General features: G+C 29.1%; 2 protein-coding genes across 5 annotated transcripts in view; one reads left to right on the top strand and one right to left on the bottom strand.

Annotated features, from left to right (window-relative positions):
* LOC129616642 (pseudouridine-5'-phosphate glycosidase-like) overlaps positions 1-22,223 on the bottom strand; it is a 329,630-nt gene that overhangs the window by 280,098 nt on the left and 27,309 nt on the right. The gene's annotated exons all lie outside the window — the stretch shown is intronic.
* LOC129616641 (EF-hand domain-containing protein 1-like) overlaps positions 1-22,223 on the top strand; it is a 74,393-nt gene that overhangs the window by 25,030 nt on the left and 27,140 nt on the right. The window contains exon 9 of the mRNA XM_055532267.1: positions 15,883-16,043. Within this exon, the coding sequence (XP_055388242.1) occupies positions 15,883-16,043 (161 nt within the window). The remainder of the gene's footprint in view (positions 1-15,882; positions 16,044-22,223) is intronic.

The raw sequence follows: 22,223 nt of genomic DNA, 5'->3' as shown, positions 1-22,223 counted from the left end.
TCCAGAAATATTAGCTTTTTTCCAAAAATATTATTCAAAGACAACGATTATTGCACGTAATTTTATCATAATTTGATAGCAATAATTGAAAATTAACATTTTATTCAAGAAATATTGATTAATATAACATCCAAAGTATATCTATTAATAAGTAATTCGACTCTTTCCATTCTGTTAGTTTTCGTTTTGTTATCTTGCTTCCAAATTCTTAAAATATTCCAATTTTTTTAGAAATAGATGGTAATAAGAGTTGTGTAGGCAAGAAAGAAACAAAATATTGTAAACAAACGAGTTTAATAAAATTAAATTAAGTTAGGTGAAAATTTTGTTATTTTTATTTTGATAATAACAAAATTTATTTTTTATTTTTCATTTTATTAAAGTTAGGTAAAAAATTCGAATGTATGAAAGCAAAAGAGTTTGAAATTTCATGTATGAATGTACACATGCATGTACCTGTTACAGTAGATACACAGTATCAGGTAGTGATATAGAAATAAAATAATTTATAAAGAAAAAAATGGTATGAAAAAGTGTTTGCGTACTGATTAATACTTTATGAAATATCTTTTTATCGATTCATGTTCTAAATTTATTAAGATTGAAATAAAAATTAAAAAATTTAAAGATAATTTATTTATTTTATTCATTAATAATTATTTATTACAAATGCTTAATACTAGAAATTTTTTGTTTTATATTAAATTGTTTTATAGTTTTATTAAAAATTTTTATTATGTGGTAAATTTTAATTCTATATACAGTTTAATGAAATATGTTTTGTCGGACTTCTCACAACATTCATAGTTGAAATTATTTTTTAAGTGTTCATATATTTTACATTCTAAATTTTTTTCTGTATAAATATCATTAAAAAGTTTAATAAAAGTGTTTTCTAAATTCTTTAAATTATCCATGAAATTCTTGGATGGTTTATAAAAAATTGGAAAATATTTTTTTTGACAACTATTTAAATTTTTTTTTAATATTATACGTCTTTTTAAAATTTATTTTTATTATATTTCAAAATTATATTATATAAATTATAATAATTTTTTTAAACACTTTTTTTCCGCTTTGCTTTTATAATATGAATACACCATTTTTGCCACCTTGTACTGGAATAAGTTACAAAATTAAAACTCCCGCCTTTGAAATTCTTAATATTTTTTCTTTAAAAATACATTATAAAAAAACAGGTAGACATCTATTGCGTACACTTTCCCTCTCCCAAAAATTCTTATGTGTATAAAAATGAAAATAAGAAGGTATACTGCTTAACTCTTTTAACTAAAGGAATTTTTTGTATACAAATATTTGTGAGTGATTGCATTGGTGTTATTTATTATTAGGGAGTTATTTATTTTTCCCTATATAAAATATAGGGTTTTTTTTTTGTAACTTATTCCAGTACAAGGTGGCAAAAAATGTGTTTTCATATTATAAAAGATTAAATTATTTGTAATATTCGTTGTCTTTAAATAATATTTTTGGAAAAAAGCTAATATTTCTGAAAATTTTTCCATCAACTTATCGACTAAAAACGGACTATGTGTCCGTGACTCAATTTTTAAAAGTGTGATTAATTTTTATTTACATTCAGCTATCAAACACATTATTCCAGATTTCCAATTAGAATTTACTTGAATAATTTATTTTTTTATATAACTCTATCTGCTGCACCTTTGGTTAGCTTTCCTAATCTAAATAAATTTTAAAATATCTTTGGAAATTACAAATTAATCCCAGAAAAAAAGCTTAAAAATGTCACAAGCGCTATGTTAATACTTGATTTAGCAATAATCATTTTGTTATAATTTTTTTTTTTGGATTGATTTCGACAGTTCATTGTAACTTTACTTTTTTTTCTAATATATTCTAATACTGTTTAACTCATTTTAGTAATTTTATATGTAAGATTGTATGTGTATACATGTATGTAAATTTGTAATTTTCGAATTTCTTATTTTCTCTTGCATTTTTTCTTACTGCATTATAAATTCTCTTAAACTTAAATTTACTGTTTTTTGAATTAACATTAGCAATGTCTTAAATTCTAAAATATTCCATTCGCAAAAACACCGTCGAATCGATCGAACCTAAAATTGTTGGCATTAAATATAATTAGTTGTCGAATTATAATTCATTTTTTTTATTTTATTTGTATATAAGTAATTTTCCGTGTCCTATTTTCAAAAAATTATTATAATATTAGAAACACCCTGGCTAAATTAAGCCAGAGTCAAAACATTGGAGGTTCTACCGAGATATTTTGTTAAAATAAAAAAAAAATAGTGTAAAATAGTGCAATTCTATGAGTAAAACATTAATATTTAAATAGTGGTGTGAAAACCTTTTAAAACATTCATCTTCAAGTGGAACTATTAAAAATATTAAAAGTTATAAAAAAAAAATAAAAAAAACTGTATAATATATGCGTATATGTACATAAATATAAGATAAGGTTTAAATGTGCTGTTAGAGTTTCGGTTACGCGGTTTACGGTTTACGCGGTCAATTTTGGAGGGCTTCATCAGGACACAAGGCGCGCTGTGAAACCAGGTGGAACATCTTTAATTGAATTGCAAGTAATGGCGGCAGTATGCAGAAACTTATAAGTCGGTAACATTTTAATTTATATATATGTACATTGAAGAGTTTGGAATTTGGTGTTTAAAGAATATTTATATTTGTGATATCTTTGCTTAATTTGATGATAATTTTAATTTAATTTAATGAGAAAATTTGAATATCACAACAAAACATAATTTGGATTTTTCAACTTCTACGTAAATTTAATACGTATATTTAGTTTATATTAAAAATCAACTACAAAATTCCAAGCTTCAACATAGTAGCTATATTACTTATTTATCACATGCATTTACATTGTATACACATATTTTTTTTTGAACACAATGAAATTTGTTAATATTTAACATATTGAAATATATACGCACCTACTTATAATATTTAAGGTGTTACATACATACATACCACATAAATATACAGATATCTACTTATTACATTTCAAATATTACGTACATACCACATAATTATACCTACCTAGTTATTAAAAGTTGCAAGGGCCTGTATATATCACGACATAGGGTTGCATGATATATTCCCAAATTGTATTCGTTGTAGCAGCAATAACATTTCGTCGATTGGATTTATTTCACGCAATATTTTCGTTTATAGAAGTTGTGAGATATATCAAGCAGTAATTATTTATCAAGTATGAAAATATCGAGATAATGAATAATATCAAGCCATGGTTATGAGATATATCAAGCAATAAATATTTTTTGATGTTGTAACAGCAATAACATTTCGTCGATTGGATTTATTTCACGCAAGATTTTCGTTTATAGCAGTTAAGAGATATATCAAGCAATAATTATTTTTTTTGATACATGACATAAGCAATTTTATTTTGGTTTTTTCTCTTTACATTATCGTCACACAAAATACCTACCTACCATATAAAGAAGATAAATAGAAATTGTTACGGTGTATATCCGAAAAGCGAAAAACTGAAATTTTTTTTTAGCTTTTCTGTGAAATAAAAATTTTTTTTTGGGAATTACTTTTTGAATTTTTTAATAAAGGTTTTGAGCAAAATTGAAATTGAATATTTAATTGATATATTTGAGACGTAATATTGTGCATTGGGTACCACTAAACATTGTAAAGAGAAATTTAATTTTTATATTTTTTTGAAATTTTCTTTTGTTATTGGATATTTAAATTTAAACGAAATGGCAGAAGCTGACATTGAGAAACTTAAGACTCAAAGGGCCAGTGCCAAATCCTCACTAACTCGCATTAAAAATATAGTGGAAAACAAAAAAGAATCGCTCAGCTTACCTGAGTTAGAATGTAGGCTTGGGATTCTAGAATCTTATTTTAAGCAACTACTTTCGTGTCAGACTAGCTACGAAACTTTAATGCCAAATGATAATACCAACATAACCTATCGTTCGGAATGTGAGGAGGTGTACATATCTGCCAAATCTTTACTCACTTCATTAATTTCTAATAAAAAACAAGACTTGGGTTCTCAATCTACTGAACTTAATCAATCTTTTATACTAAAATCAACTCAAGCAACCAATCTTCACAAAATTAAACTGCCTAGATTCGATGGAAAGTATTCTGAATACCCTAACTTCATCGGTATTTTTAATAAGAGCATACACAACAACACAAACTATGAAATTATCGAGAAGTGTAACATTTTAGTGAGCTCATTGGATGGGATTGCCAAAAATGCTGTTCGTGAATTTCGAATTTCGGATGAAAATTATCCAAAAATTCTCAAACATTTAAATGATAGATTTAACAACAAAACGTTAATGTTTCAAGAACTAATTGGAGAATTATTTCAGTTGCCTAAAATAACGAGGGCCACTGCAACAAATCTTAGAAATATGGTTGACAGTGTTAACGCTATTTTAAGCTCGATGCTATCTATTGGTTCTGGTGAGAACATTGCGAATTCAATGATTATTTATGTTGTAATGAGTAAATTAGATGCTGAGTCACAAAATAAATGGGAAGAAACCGTTGATTTTTCAAATTTATTGAGTTGGCAGGATTGCTCTAAGGTTCTAAGTAAAAGATGCCAGTTCCTTGAGTGCAAAGAGGTCAAACAATCTTCTTCGCTGTCCGCTAAATTTCGAAACAAATCGTTTTCTCACAACTCAACAGCACTTTCGGTATCACAATCGGGAGCTCGAAATTCGTCGTCGTGTCTTATTTGCAATGATAATAATCACACCATTTACAAATGCAAAACATTTTCTGAATTACCCGTAATAACTCGCTTTGAAAAGGTAAAAAACTTAGCGCTTTGTATAAACTGCTTGAATAAAGGGCATTCGGTAAAAAGATGCAATTCTTCTAAGTGTAGAATTTGCTCCGCCCCACATCACACATTACTTCATCGTTTTGGTCCAAATAACACATCATCAACAGCTAATGGATCTGTACAACAGTCTTCAACTTCATCTTTTGTAACTTTAAATCCATCATCTCCGTCAAATGCACTAGTATCTTCAGTAAATAATTTACCCATTAGTCCAGTTAAAAACGTTAGTGTAATTTTAGCAACGGCTGTAGTACATATTAAAAATAATCACGGGTTGTTTCAACCAGTCCGAGCTTTATTGGATTCTGGCTCACAGCTAAATTTCGTCACCGACCGATTGGCTAACCATCTTGGACTAAAGAAACAACGTATAAATACTGGCATTAGTGGAATTGCCAACACTAATGTAAAAATTAAATTTTCGACACAATCTATTATAAAATCTCGAATAAATGATTTCACTGCCCCTTTAGACATGTTTATCTTACCATCCATAGCTGGAATTATGCCTGATTCTCCTATAGTCATCAAGGATTGGAATATTCCTAGAAATATTGAATTGGCTGATCCACAATTTTTTATTCAACAAAATGTTGATATTTTGATTGGCGCTGAAGTATTTTTTGATATTATGTCCGTCGGACAAATTAAATTGGGCTCTGATATGCCTTTATTGCAAAAAACACTCTTTGGTTGGATAGTTTCGGGTAAATATGCTTCCAATTCCAAATCAATCAATTGCAATTCACTTTTCGCTACCTTGGAAAATAATGAAGTTAACACAGATGCTAATTTACACGAGTTAGTAAAAAACTTTTGGCAAATTGAGTCGGTCGAAACTAATTCAAACAAGCTAACTGAGGAAGAATTGTCATGTGAACGTTTTTTCAAATCTACTGTCCAGAGGTCATCCTCTGGTAAAATAATAGTTAAATTACCATTCAAACGTCATTTCTCTGAGCTTGGTTCATCTAGGCAAATTGCCGAAAAACGTTTTCTGTCATTGGAAAAGCGATTAAACTCAAATTCCAATCTTAAGGAAGAATATTCGAAATTTTTGGAAGAGTATTTAAGGTTAGATCACATGGAACTTGTTCCCAAACATGATGAAAGGCTTGTCAAATACTATCTTCCTCATCATTGTGTATTAAAACCAGATTCATCTACAACTAAACTTCGTGTCGTATTTGATGGCAGTTGTGCTACAACATCTGGGCTTTCATTAAATGATATCCTTATGATTGGTCCTCCAGTTCAAGAAGACTTATATTCAATTCTACTCAGATTTCGATTTTACAAGTATGGCTTAAAAGCTGATATTTGCAAGATGTATAGGCAGTTTTTACTGGATGAAAGTGACGCATATTACCAATGTATACTCTGGCGAAATAACTCTTCAGAAGAAATTCAAACGTTCAAGCTTAAAACTGTTACTTATGGTACTTCTGCAGCTTCTTATTTAGCTACTAAATCTTTGGTTCATTTGGCAACTCTTAATGCAGAGATGTATCCAAAAGGAGCACAGAAAATACTGAAAGACATGTACGTAGATGATTTGATAAGTGGTGCAGATTCTTTTGAAGAAATGTCTAACATAAAAAACGAAGTTGAAACTATATTAGCCTCAGCAGATATACAACTAAAAAAATGGTACTCAAACAACAAGCGTTTCCTCGACAGTATTCCTGAATCCGAAAAAGAAAATCTTCTAATTATAAATGGTTCATCAATTATAAAAACATTAGGAATATGCTGGCAACCAGCGACAGATCAGTTTAGATTTTGCATAGATTCGCAACTTTTCCGACAAACCAAAATTACCAAACGTTCTGTGCTATCTGATTTATCAAGACTTTTCGATCCCATCGGGCTAATAAATCCTGTTGTCGTCAGATCAAAGATATTTCTGCAAAGACTTTGGCTTCTAAAATTGGACTGGGATGAGTCTATTCCAATAGAGTTGCACACCGAATGGGAAAATTTCCGAAAGGGATTGCATCTTCTCGACCAACTATCAGTACCTCGTTTTGTTAAGTACAACAAAACCGCACAAGTCGAGTTACACGGTTTTTGCGATGCAAGCTCCAAGGCATATGGGTGTTGTATATATCTTAGATGTATTGATCCTGATGGTACAATGCATGTAAATTTGTTAACAGCTAAGTCAAAAATTGCTCCAATAAAGACTCAATCGATTCCTCGTCTCGAGCTGTGCGCTGCACTTCTTTTGTCTAATTTAATAAACATAGTAAATCAAATAATAGGCGTTGAAATCAATGAAATATTTTTATGGTCTGATTCTGAGATTGTGTTGTCATGGATTTCAGCACATCCTTGTACATGGACTGTTTTTGTTGCCAATAGAGTCTCGCAAATCCAACAATTAACAGAAAATTATAAATGGTTGCATGTCAACACTAAGGCGAATGCAGCTGACATTTTGTCAAGAGGTTCAAATGTATCAGAATTAATAAATTCAACTTGGTTTATTGGTCCAGACTTCCTGAGGAAAACCAACGATTATTGGCCTATGCAAAAGGTTAAAAGTGTTCAATCTACAACTTTAGAAAAGCGAGCTACACACAACTCATTCACAAGCCAAAAGTGTGATAATTATCTACATGATATCATATCAAAATTTAGTAATTATAATAAAATTATAAACATCTTTGCATACATTTTCAGATTTTCGAAAAATTGCAAAAGTACAAAAACTTCTCGTAATATTGGTGTACTATCTCGTAATGAGCGAAATTATGCCCTCTTAAAAATAATTGAAATTATTCAAAATATTCATTTTTCTTCGGAAATAAATAATTTGCACAATAATAAAGAAATTCCTTCGAAAAGCATATTAAAAAACTTTAATCCATTTTTAGAAAAAGAAGATTCTGTGACCCTCTTAAAAGTAGGAGGACGACTTAGCAATGCAAATATTACACACTCAGCCAAACACCCAATATTCTTGCCAAATGATGAACATTTTGTGAAAATTTTAATATCGCACTTTCATGTTCAAAATCTGCATGCTGGACCTCAAGCTCTCTTAGCAACTCTGCGTCAGCGATTTTGGATTACGAATGGTCGAGCAATTGTGTCAAAAATCGTTCAAAAATGCATACGCTGTTTCAAATTCAGACCGAAGTTGGCAGAACAAATTATGGGTGACCTACCTAAGTACCGAGTCGAATTAAATCGAGCTTTTTTGGTCAGCGGAGTCGATTTTTGTGGACCTGTTATGATTTCACCAGGTGGGCGTGGCAAAAGACTTTATAAGGCATATGTTGCAGTCTTTGTATGTTTTACCACTCACGCAGTTCACTTAGATATTGTGTCATCTCTAACGTCTGAAGCCTTCATCGCTTGTTTAAAACGCTTCACATCACGTCGCGGACTGTGTCGTGATCTGTACTGCGACAATGCAACGAACTTTGTCGGGGCTCGACATGTTTTAAGGGAATTAGCAGACAAATTCAATGATCAACAATTCAAGAATGATGTATCTTGTTGGTGTACAAATCACAACATCGAATTTCACCACATACCAGCAAGATCACCGCATTTTGGAGGCTTGTGGGAGGCTGCCGTTAAAGCAGCTAAGTTTCATCTCAATCGTTGCTGTTTAAATATGAATCTGACTTACGAAGAAATGCAAACTCTAATCACACAAATTGAGAGCATCTTAAATTCTCGTCCCATAATTTCCCTTTCCTCAGATCCTAGTGATGAACAAGTACTAACGCCTGGTCATTTTCTTGTAGGTGGACCTTTAAACGCATTACCAGAACCATTGCGTAACGAAGACGTCAACATAACATCTTTAAAACGTTTTCATCGTATTGTATTTCTACAACAAAAATTCTGGTCTCGTTGGTCTAAGGAATATCTAACCACACTTCAACGCAGGAATAAATGGTCCTCTCAAGCAAGTAATTTAACAATGGGTACACTGGTTTTGATTGGCGATGACAACTTACCTCCACAACATTGGGCAATTGGCAAAATTGTAAGGTTGTATCCTGGCTCTGATAATAATGTGCGAGTTGTCGATGTTCAATGCCGTAACAAAATCTTCAGGCGACAAATACATACATTAGCACCACTTCCACTGGCTGATTGAAAGTTTCTTTCCCAGGAACTTTCAAAGGCGCCGGCATGTTAATACTTGATTTAGCAATAATCATTTTGTTATAATTTTTTTTTTTGGATTGATTTCGACAGTTCATTGTAACTTTACTTTTTTTTCTAATATATTCTAATACTGTTTAACTCATTTTAATAATTTTATATGTAAGATTGTATGTGTATACATGTATGTAAATTTGTAATTTTCGAATTTCTTATTTTCTCTTGCATTTTTTCTTACTGTATTATAAATTCTCTTAAACTTAAATTTACTGTTTTTTGTATTAACATTAGCAATGTCTTAAATTCTAAAATATTCCATTCGCAAAAACACCGTCGAATCGATCGAACCTAAAATTGTTGGCATTAAATATAATTAGTTGTCGAATTATAATTAATTTTTTTTATTTTATTTGTATATAAGTAATTTTCCGTGTCCTATTTTCAAAAAATTATTATAATATTAGAAACACCCTGGCTAAATTAAGCCAGAGTCAAAACACGCTAAATAGATACTTTTTTATTTTATTAAAAATATTAAAGTTGAAAACTTAATTATTCAACTACAAAATTTGTTTAAGTTCCTTGGTTTTACATTTTCTTCTACTTTCAAATTTAATTTACATAACACCAACTTTTTCAAATAAGTAAATTATCTAAATCAACTTTATACAAATTTCTGTTTTGGAAGTCTTTGCAACTTAAATTCAAGTTCCATAAAATATCTTAGGGTTATATGGCTTAACCCAATATAATTATTTCCTTCAAATTACTAGAAATAAAAGTAATTACGAGAGCAGGAAATTGCTTCACGTCTAAGAATAGTTTTAATATATGTGCATATAAGTATACATTATAAAAAATTTCCACATAAGTGGTTTCACGAAAAAATTTGGACTTGATGAGACATTTTCTTCATGAATACATATGATTATATGTACGCAATTAAATTTTTTCAGTTAGCATATTCCTGAGATCAGCAAAAATTTTTCAAGCTCTTTTCGAATATATTCTGCGAATAAATTCGGTATTCAAATTTTCTAAAATTTTAACTGCATCTTTTACACCAAATCTGTATTGTACCTAAAAATATTTTATCCTTTACCATGCAAATGTACATCGAGTAACGAGTAAACTACTTTATTGTAGATCGGATGCGATTTTAAAAGCGTGCTGCGCATAACTCTCAAATTTTGTACTCGAATTCTGTCATAACGCAGTAGCACAAAAAAGATATGTTCGCAATAAATACCATAACCAACACGAACAAATACCATAACCATATTATTTTCGTTTCATTTACATATTTCATAACAAGCAAAACTATTCATAAAAAGGTAGAAATAGGCGCAGCTACACTATCTTGTACAAATGCGTAGATGATTTTGGCAGTTATGTCATTATCAGGATGATGGAAGTAATATTTTTCATATCAATTTTTATTTCATTTTTCCAATTTAAGTTTAAAAGTAATTTATTTTATCTATTTATTTCTATTTAAAACAATACTCTTTTTAATTGAAAATGATTTCGTAGTAGTAAAATGTGTGAAATGCTTCATACATTCAACTCTGTGGTTGAATTCGCGTTTGCAGTTCAAAAAAAGTTCTACAATGGAAGCACTTTTTTGTAGTTTCCTGCAAACTACAAAAAAGTGCTACTATTGTAGAACTAAATAAACTACAAAAAAGTGCTACCAAATTTTTAATTTTTCTTAATATAGTGTTTTCCAATATATTTTTCATATCAATTTACCGTGAAATTAACTTGATAAAATCTACCTATATACAAATATAGTATTCCCATAATATAAAAAATATTTTCTATTCGCACAATATAACAAAAACTGCTCATAGAATTAAAATTACCAACGAATTAGAAATACTAAAGTAAGAAGCATTTTTTTTTCTATCTTGCTTACACTCCCTAAAAAAGCATCTTGAAAAAAAAAATAGTGAAGCCAAAAAATTCAGGTAAGTCTCTTTCTTTGTTCCGAGCATTGTCAAACTGAAATTAACATTAAATGCTGAATGTTGTTTTTTTTTCTTCGAAAATTACGCGTAGCTATATAAAAAGTAAACAAAGAAGATTTTGTTATTTTATTTATAAAATAAGTGCGGTTTATAAATAAAAAATTATAGAATATTTAATAATAAGTGTTGAAAAAAAATTTTATAAAAACTTATAAAAGTATAACAAGTGAAAAAAACTGTTGAAAAAGATAAAGGTGTATATTTCTAAATTGTTATTCCCATTTGTAAAAACAATTAGTTGTATTACAGCATATACTAGTGAATATTATTCCTTTAAATAATTAAGAGAAATATTATTCAATAGTACTTCGATTAATTCATAATATGTAATTTTATTAAGTTTTTTTAATTTTGCAAAGAAAACATCTGTTTTTGTTTTGCTTTAAATTAAAATTACTTTGATTGACATAATTTTACCAGGACCGGGTTTTTTTAAATAAGTTTGTGTTTGATAAAATGTAGCATACAAACAAATATTTTAAATTGATCTTATTTTTTGTATAGTTACACTTTTCCAAAATGTGATTATAAAATATTGTGGCATTCAAATACTTATAAATATTTGTAATTTATAACACAAATTTATTCAAAGTGAAAAAAACGAATTTTGTTTAATATTGTTCTATTCTTTAGTTTTTACTTTTACATATTCTACATATTAAATATATTTTATAGTGGAGGCCAGACAAGAAAATAAAATAAATACGATCCTGTTACGAATTTGCTCGGATCAAAGAAAGAGACAACTAGAAAAAATTTGGCTTCATTGTTTATTCAATATGCACCTTCCTTTAGTATGTCTAATTCGTTGAAAACTACTCATATTTTGTTACTCTACACTACTTTTTCATTCGTATTTATTATACCAATGCACTACATATTTTTTGAATGATATGAATCATCAGAATTACAATTATTAATTAATATTACTTTTATAAGTACACAATAGAATAAATTCGCATATGACTATACACACAGAATATTATTTCATACATTTGTATACATTCAATCGTACATATACATAAGTGAAATGGTCTCATATAATATACATGCACATAAGCAAAATACGTCAAAAATAAAAATGTTCAAAAATACACATGTATAAGATTAACACTCATGCGTACACAAATAATTATCTCATAAAGCAAATATAGTTTTGAGATATTGAAATGTGTATACCAATAACCGACCGTATTTTGTATATCAGAGATCCCTAAACTTTTTTCTATCGTAGACCCGTTATCGCGTTTTTCAGTTGTTGATAGACCCCCTGCTACTTTCTTTGATGTGAGAAAGTTAAATAAAAAACTTATTAAACTAAATTCATATTTTTTCGTAAACCCCTATCCGGCCTTTATGGACCCCTGGAGGTCTATATAGACCACTTTGGCAATCACGAGTGTATACAGTGGTAGGTTATGTGACGGCAACAAATTTTGCATATCGAGTTTTCGGTGGGAATGCACTTCTCCATGGTAGGGAAGTGCACATAAACTATTTTTAGCAACCTGTCGGTCTGTCAGTCTGTCGGTGTTTCGGTCTGTCGTTCTGCGTGTGCACGCGTGTATCTGAAGTTCGGCTAAACCGATTTTGATGAAATTTTATATGTAAGTTTATTTCGACCATGGCACGGATTGATCAATTTGGGATATATCGGGCCTCGGGAATTGCACTTTTTAACGTTTTACATTTTTGACAATTTTGAAGAAAATATTCAACCGATTTGCTTGAAATTTCAGATATACATTTCGCTCGACCGTCAGCGAAACCTCCTAACTTTTGGAAGAAATCAGGTGTCAGCAACTGAATGTTTATTACGAGCCAAATATACATTTTTGCGTGTGTAAAGAGAAATAATCAACCGATTTCATTGAAATTTAATTCTTAAATTTTTCGTACTAAAACAATGAACATATAAATTTTTTGGAATGATCAGGGTTCAAAAACTGATCTGCGAATTGATGGAATTTCTTGAAATTTGATATTTGAGTTTTGGTTGTTATCAAAATTAACTGGCGAGAATTTCAGGGAATTCGGGTAACAAAAAGCCAAAGTCTACTATTAGCTAAATTTACATTTTCCTAGGTATGTTAACTATAAGCTTACTAATGTCCTGAAAATTGGAAAGAAGTATTTAACAGACATTTTTTTAATATTTCAGACAATACACATTGCGGTCGGTTATGTGTTGGCCATATCAGATTTTTTAATATATTAAAAAATATATTTGTATAATAACAAAATTTGTTTAATAACAAAAAAATTTTAATGAATTTCAAAATTAAATGATTGTTATGAATTTCTACCACTATGTTTTGCTTTCGTTTCTTGTAAAGAATGTTATCAATATTACAGAATTAGTATAAATTGTTAATATTTACCATTTACATTAAGAATATTAAGAATTTTATGTTGAATTTATGTCAGGTTCAAAAAATAAGAGTAAAATGAAATAGTGCATTTTGAATAGTCCGATTAAAAAAATTAAACAGTAAGTTAAAACAGTCTGACTTTCTGAAATTTCAAAACCACAATTTATCATAACCTCATGTAGGTATGCAAGTCTATAAATACCAGTCAAGGCATTTACTTTAATAAAATCGTAAATATAATGAAAAATATAAAAGTTTACACACAAAAAGCCACAAATTTTAGACTGAAACTTAAATTTTTCTTAGATTCTTAAATGCAAATCGCAACTTTTTTTATACACTGTTTCATTTCTCAGACGATTTATGAAATAAAATGCAATTCATTTGTAAATTTAAAATTACAAATAAAAGTTTGCAATGATTGAGTTTGTTATTAAAATTATAAAATTTCGCAATGTACAATCATTATATGAGGGTCTCAAAAGCAGTCACAAATAGAAAAACATTTTTTTTTGCTGCAATTGGTTATGTACAGCTTCTAGAATCAGTGATATTACTTTCCAGTTTCGAAATAGTTTTTTTCCTATTTATTTTTAACAAAAGTATTTTTGCTTTTGTAAAAATTTTTTGATTTTTCAAAAGCAAAGTGCTTACGCCACTCTGCTTTTATATATATAACTACTTCTCAGGTGTCAAAAAATACGGCTACTTCTATGCGGTAGACATGGGTTAAAAGGCATTTGATAGGATTTTGCTTCTAGGGTCCCAGAAAAAGCAAGAATTCCACCCACCCTTTCCTTCACCCCCTCCCAAAATGCTTTGTGACCGCTTTTTACAAAATACTACATACTACATTTTCTTAAAAAAATTGTAAAGAATTAGAATCTACAATTAAATTTTACAATTGGTGTGTACGTACGTATTAGTTATGTATTCTTTTCGATATCTCCTGCAAAATGTATTAGTAAACAAAGCATAAGTGTACATTAAATTTCTTGACAATATATTTTTAGGACAAAATTTTATAAAAAAATTTTATTCTATTGCATTAAACTTTTTACAAATAGGGTATTTTCAAAAAAATATTTAGGACGGAAACTCACTGATAATGATTTGTAAGGGTAAAAATTTTTTAATTTCCTTTTAAATAACAACAAAAAGCATCTGATGTGGTCAGCACATCATACCCTATTATGGAGAAGGGCGTTCCCACCGAAAACTCCATACCCAAAATTTCTTGCTATCACATAACCTCCCTTATTGTATGCAATGCGGTCTGGTATAACCTTATTAATGCCCTAAAAATTGGAAAAAAAAATTTAACAGGCATTTTTATAATATTCTGTAACACTTTGACGTACCTAGACAACACACATTGCGGTCGGTTATGTGGTGATCACATGATGGTGATTTTTTCAAAACCTTCTACAATTTAGTTTCATTTACGCTAAGTTTCATTTTCAAAAACAAAATGTTTGCTCTTAAATTATCGAAATAAATCTGATCATAACTACATAAAATATACGAGTAATTTATTAAATTATATATTCAGATGATAAGATTAAAAAAAAATGATTTATCATGCACAATGTGCAATGCTTATAACAATTTGTTTATAGTATAGAAAGAGGTGGAACGATGGAAAGGGGGAAAGGGGCTTACTTTTTAAAACCCGGTTAGGGCGACGAATAAATCACAATCCCGTCTGATTAGGAGACAACTCATTATCGGGAGAGACAAGAGACTTTATTGAGATTACACGGGAGTTTTTATTTTAACAGTTCAGTTTTAGTAGTTCTTTCGCAGTGCAGTTTTAAAGATAGGCTACAAAAAATTATTATTGTTTTATTTCGCTTACTTCCATTATACATACATATATCAATATATCGGCATATGCATATATGTATTGAAAACTGCACTGTATTTATATATATAAACAAACGTTGCTAAACTAGTTTGTTTATAAATATTCCTAAACTATCAACAATATACTGAAATTGTTATGAGTAAAGAGTTTATAACATATTAAGTAATTGTTTTGCTTTTGCAGATTTAAAATTTAATGTTAACATCTTGTTAAGATCTAGCGGGTTTTTGTCAAAAAATACTACAAATATATTAGGCCTTTTCATAAATGCAGGACATCGCGATATATAGTGCAAAGTGCGATGTATTTACGAGTATGTTCAAACCAAATAATGCTAATCTAGTTTTGATTTTATAGAAACATTAAAAATATATTATTGCATATTCGTCACGTTATATCTTGGCAGCCGTTCTACACAAAAGTCGCTCGTAATTTGGAATTTATACCCTTATAATTTTAAAAATTTTTAAAGACAAATTGGGAACTACAATTCTAATTTAATTCTTATAAGGATTTTTTCAAATTTTAAAATTAGTATTATAACTGGTCTATTAATTCTCGTAACTTTAACAAAAATTCCCTTTATAATTAATAACAATACTATTTTTGCAGGTTCGATTTTAGAAATTAACAGCCATCGTTTTCGAATCACGGGAGCAGATTTATTTGTATACAGGTATATGCAAAACTATCCCGAACTTTTTACGGATGAAATGGTACGAATGGTTCAAGAACATCTATTAGCTTCTCCAGAATTAAATGACAAAATTAAGGTAAATAAAAAAATATTTTTCAACTTTAAAAAGAAATTTAAAAAATACATATGCACAAATGCGTGTAAGATTAAAATGCATAAAAATATTAAAAATACGAAAAGAAAGCTTAAAGTTCGTTTCTCTCATTTTCGACAAATCCAATATCACTTTTGTGATTCAATATCATTTATGCCAAAAATCACATCAATGCCAAAAGTATTAATATGATATCGTGTTATGTGCAACCTTATAAAATGAAAACAAGTTTACTAAAACTAAATTGAGTTGCACATTTTTGTGGACTCTAGCAGATTCTTACTATAAAATTTATGTTAATATGTATAAAAAAAATTCAAATACAATTTAGTTAAGTTTTTATTTCTATGACGTCAGCATTGTCTTAGACTTTTAGAATACACCGTGCCAGCCATATACATAGCTACATATGTATATGTATGTGTATATATTAACATCATGGCCGACAGAAATACAGACCCTAATTGTAAAAGCAGAACCAAAGCAACCGTTTCAGAGCGGAATGGCAAAATCAATTATTCAATATGTTTCAAATAAAACCACACCACATGAAGTAGATGATGTCAAAAAACCCCCAGCAATAAAATAGAATTCAGGCTATTTGACATTTCGTCGCAGAAATTCGCTCTTGTTCTGTTTTCAACTTTGACAGAAGGTGATAGTTCACAGTTGAAGAGTGTAGTTGTGTTCTTATGGAAAGAGGGGTCTTTTTAACACCACAAGTCTTTCACCTCGTATATTTTTCATTTATTGTTTGTGAAGTATTGAGTTATATATATTTTTTTTTATATTTGAAAAAGTACAAATAGGTTAACTTATACGCATACTTGAATGTAAATACAATTTATATATTTATAAATATATGGTTAAATATTAATAATATTACAAAAAAATTGTCCGGGGGGGGGGGGGGGGGGATGTGCAGATATACTCGTTTTCGTGCTACAGCCTGTTGAAAAAAAGGTACCTGACTTTTCCTATATATAAATAATTATTTTTTTACATTTTTACAATTAATTTGATTTGAGCAATAGTTTTCGAATTACAGCTCGTCAAAGTCAGAATTTTTGTTTTTTATTTTTTTTTACAAAACTCGAAATTTCGCGAAAATCCCCACCAATACAATTTTTTGCTGGAAATTGATCAAAGAATCATCACTGAAATGATTTGCCATCTTAAGCGTAACGTCCTGTATTTATTTGCATTTACAATATAAATACAAAATATAATATTGAAATAATTTATATTATTCAACCACATTTATATTACATTTATTTTCATGTTAAAAGTTCATATAATTCTTTTTAGGAATGTTTGTGAATTTAACATTAAGAAATATAAATGTTCACATAGACTTATAAAGAAGTTAAATAAGAATATATATATTCTTATTTAATACAATATTTATTTATAACGATTTCTAAAATATCATACAATTAAGACATTTTTATTTAGTACAGTTTAACAAGTTGTAATGCACATACAATAGTATTTACATTATATTTAAATCGCGTCTCGTCATTGTTTATATCAGATAATTTCTTACATAAAACGTTTTGTAATTGTTTAGATTTAGATCGTATTCTATTCTTGTTATTAAGGATAAATTTTTTTATTAAGGATAAAAAAAATTACGATAAATAAATACTATAAAAATACTATAAATATATGTAAGTAATTTAGTAAAAACATATTTTTAACTGCGTATGGTAATTATAAAATGTAATGTAAATTGGGCGTAAACAGTTAGGCAATAAACATGAAAGACCGACAAAGGACTAAATGCAGTTACAACTAAATGCAGTTACATCTTATATCTTAGTTTCCCTGTTTCTTTATCTCTTTTGACAAGGACAATAAATTTAGTGACGTAATAGTAATTAACGGGTACAAACTACGTAATATAATTAAGTTATAACTTCTTAGTGCCACAAAGTATCAGAACTATTGAAGAAAAGCTGATGAAATTAGAAGAAATATGACAAGAGTTTGAAGAAAGTGACAACATCATAAGACTGTACGGTGGTGGAAGACATCATATATATTTTACGGAAAATTTGTAAACACAAATCTCCAAGAAAAATTGAGTTTTAAGAAAACCTGCAGATGGCAATTAAAATGAATTAAAATTGAAGTAGTTAAGGAAATCAAAGCAGATGTAACACAGAGAAACGAAGATAAGTTACTATCTGAACTTACTGCAAGAAATGACTTGATAAAGTTATTCAGCTTATAAAATAAAGTTGGGTCAAAGCAATGATTTGTATATTAGCACTTTCTTTGTTGTGTTTGTGTTTTCCCTTTAAAAGCATTTTTAAACTTAGAAAAAATATTGAAACTTAAAAACAAAATATCGAGAATTTCTTTAAGAATATTTAACATTAAATCATATGAAAGAGACAGCAGTAGAAGAAATTCCACAAACCAATTTGTTTTTATCCTACCACTACGTGCTAAAACCTGAAAGTCCAATTTCATTTGAAGACCACATCCAACCTGTCATTGAATGATATCATGATGAAAGAAGCAAAACTGCAAAATGACATGTTTCACGTTCTCCTCAGATTCAGAAGCAAACACGTCTTTACAGCCGACTAAAAAAAGGACAGAGAAATACATGTAGCCGTGTATGAATCATTGCAATTGATAATGTGTAGAAACAGTCCTGCAGAAAGGCTTAGGTATTTGAAACTTACCACTGTAACATATTACACAGAAGCAGGAACATTTTTAGCAGTTCGATGTTTACAACAAATGGCAGCAGATTAACAAGATAAATATGCATTGGGTTGCCAGGCGATAAAAGATATTTATGTTGATAAAGAACAGCTTGGATTGGGATTATGAAATAAATCTAATAAGCAAACAGAATAAATGAACTATCGCCAAGAGTAAGCTTTACCATACAATTTAAAAATAAGCTAATACCTATTTATTACTGAGTATTAGAGCAGAATTACATGCATTTTCTGATGCTAGTAAAAAGGCATATGCCATTAGTTACGATCAAAAATAAAAAAATAGAATTACATAGGGTCAAAACAAAATCCTGCAAACATGGTGTCTATACAATCAGAAATTTAGTTTTGGAGAACTCAATTTTTTAGAACGACAGAAGAAAATTGGCCAAACAGAATCATTACAAAAAGAATAACTCAAGAGGAAGAAAATAGATGTGTATTGATAAACAAAGAAAATGTTAATTTAGAACGACCGCTAAAAAATTGAAAAAACAAAACAGTACATCGGTTCAAAATTAAAAAGGAATCAATCACGTATCCAGCACTTGCATGCAGCTCTATTAGAATTATTAGGTATATCGCGACAATTTTAGATAATAAAAGAAAGAGAATTGAGACGTACAGTGGTTAGCAGTTGTGTGAAATGCAATAAACACCAACCAAATTTTTTCAATAATTGATGACTAATTCTCGAAACATCGGTCTTGCCTACTCGTTCATTTGCAAATGCAGGAGTAGATTTCGGTTGTCATATGTGGACTCCTATCTTTTACGTGGAAGAAGACCAACCAAGAATCACGTTGCAGTATTCTGTTGTTTCACCACGAAAACAATTGAAATGGAGGTGGTTTCTGATTTGACAACAGCGTTGAAGAAATCTGTATTATGCCAACGCGACAAAGTTTGTTGGTACAAAATTGGAAGAACCCTAAACAACATTATCTTCAAGAATTGAACAGGCAAAAATTGTGAATCAATAAATGTGAGTATGTGTAGCATAAATGGAATACAGGTTGATTTCATTCCGCTGGGAGCACCGAACTTTGGAGGACTATGGGAAGCAGCCGTAAAATATGCCAAAAAGCAAAGGTACTAACATCCGTATTAGAATCGGCTTCACTTACGCTTGAAGAATTAAGTACAGCCACAGCAGAAGCAATTTTAAATTCTACAAAATTAACTCAAATGCCGTCAAATTTCAAATGATTATGAAGCTACCATTTCGCCACATTTCCTGGCAAGAGAGTCCCTATTAAAAATCCCTAATTAAGAATCAACTGTAGAAAAGATATGTTCGTTATCGCGGTGGAAACTTGATTATACTCCGTAGAGGCTCTTGGGTATTAATACCGTTGGCAGAAATTGCAAACATTGAGCCAAGGACATTAGTATTAATGAAAAAAGACAATTCTTCATCTTTTAAGTGACCAATGGAGCGCACTGAAATAATAATTCGTGAAACAGATGATCTGGTAAGAGTGGCAGTGGTTAAAACTACACATGGAACTTTTAAGTAAACCGATACATCAATTGACACCAGTACATAATGATATAGAATAAAAATTAAAGTAGAACAACAAAAGACAAGGAAAGAACAGAAGATAAAAATTTAGCAAAAAGAAAAATCCAAGAGCCCAAAGAAAAAGAAAAAATATGATATTAACGGTTTTATTATTACCTTTAATAGCGTTCGGTTCGTCAGTTCTACATAAGAATACCTAATATGATCGCAATGGATTTTATTTTGAGAAACTGTGTACTGAACGACTCACCGGAACTAAATGGAAGTGAACAGTGTATTATTACAATATGACGAGTTTTTGGAATAACAATGCAGCAACCATACAAGGTGTTACCAATAATAGATCAAATGTCAGCATTAATATACAAAATAAGTAACAAAAGGTACCCAGAGTAATCTTGCAAAGCTATAAACATGAAAAAGAAAAACAATACAGCCATAAAATCCAAAATTACAAAGACAATGCTTGTATTCATGTTATACATTCCGTTGATGAAATCATGAGAATTTGAAGTATACAAAATTATTCCTTTTGTTTAACTGGTTAATAGCATTTTATTCATCATTGAATCTAGTAACGAACTTTTCTGGGCTAATTTTCGTAAAGATACAGCGTACAACGTACGATTTGGAACGAAGAAACTGCATTTCTGTTAGTTTTGAAAATTTCTTATGTGAATAATACGCCCATTGTATACTAAAGAAACAAAAAAGGTGAAATAAATACTAAAGAAACAAAAGGAAGGTGGCATCTATAATAAACATGCCTCAATTACAAAACGAAGTGGAATCTACATTATTTAAGAACATACATATTAGTAACTTAATAAAATTTAACCTATCGATTTTCCGTCGAATATGGCAAAACTAAGCAGCAATATCATATCATGACAAACATCAATATATAGTAAGCTATATAGTAATTACAATTGGCGTTATCATAATATCAATATATATCATTAAGATACATACCTAACAAACATCACAAATCAACCCCACAACAAACAAAATAAAGAGCTCAAGATGTTCAGATTTTATGCCAGGGCCATCAACAAAGGGAAGAACGTTCACGCGTTATATTTAAAATATTTTTATTTAATACAATGTTTAGTTATAACGATTTCTAAAATATGATTAAATAAATAAATTTTTATTTGGTAGAGTTTAACGATTTATAATGTATCATACAACACTATTTACATTATATTTAAATCGTGTATCGTCTTTTATATAGGATTACTTCTTACATAAAACATTTTTTGTTTAGATTAAAATTGTGTCCTTGTTATTAAGAATAATGTAGGTATAACTACTCTTCACTATACAGAATTTCTAAAGATAAATACTATAAATACATTTTAATTTAGTATATATAGTTACATCTTCATCCACTCAAAATACTGAAAACGATACAAACATCGTTCATATTGAAAACCCTAATAAGAATAACAGCAATACAAATACTGTTCTTTTAGATTACCCACTAAAATTGTAACAAATTCAATCAAGTTTAATCACTACTTTCTTTCTTTTTAATTGGTTTTCTTTTAATAATTTTTCTTATATCACATTTCCAACCAAAATTTATAAAATTTATTGCTTAGAACAATTACATTAATGTGAATGAACGACCCACTTCAAATCGTTTATGTTGCATTTCATTTTTTCTTATTATTGTTTTTACATTGTGTATAAACTTAATGTGACGCAATGCATAATGACTAATTATTAACATTTGGTTTGCATATTGAGAAGTATTTTTAAATATTTTACAATTTTTATAAGTGTTATTTTAAAGATAAGCAAAATTAACAATAATTTTGTAATGTTTAGAACACATTACGAGTGTTTAAGAACGTTTAGTACATTAAGAACGTTTTAAATTTTTGTAAAATCAAT

This window comes from Condylostylus longicornis, unplaced genomic scaffold, assembly GCF_029603195.1.
Source record: "Condylostylus longicornis isolate FDR11 unplaced genomic scaffold, ASM2960319v2 ptg000257l, whole genome shotgun sequence".
Taxonomy (NCBI): Eukaryota; Metazoa; Arthropoda; class Insecta; order Diptera; family Dolichopodidae; genus Condylostylus; species Condylostylus longicornis.
The sequence above is the reverse complement of the archived record's forward strand: the minus strand, read 5'-3'. Positions and strand labels throughout refer to the sequence as shown.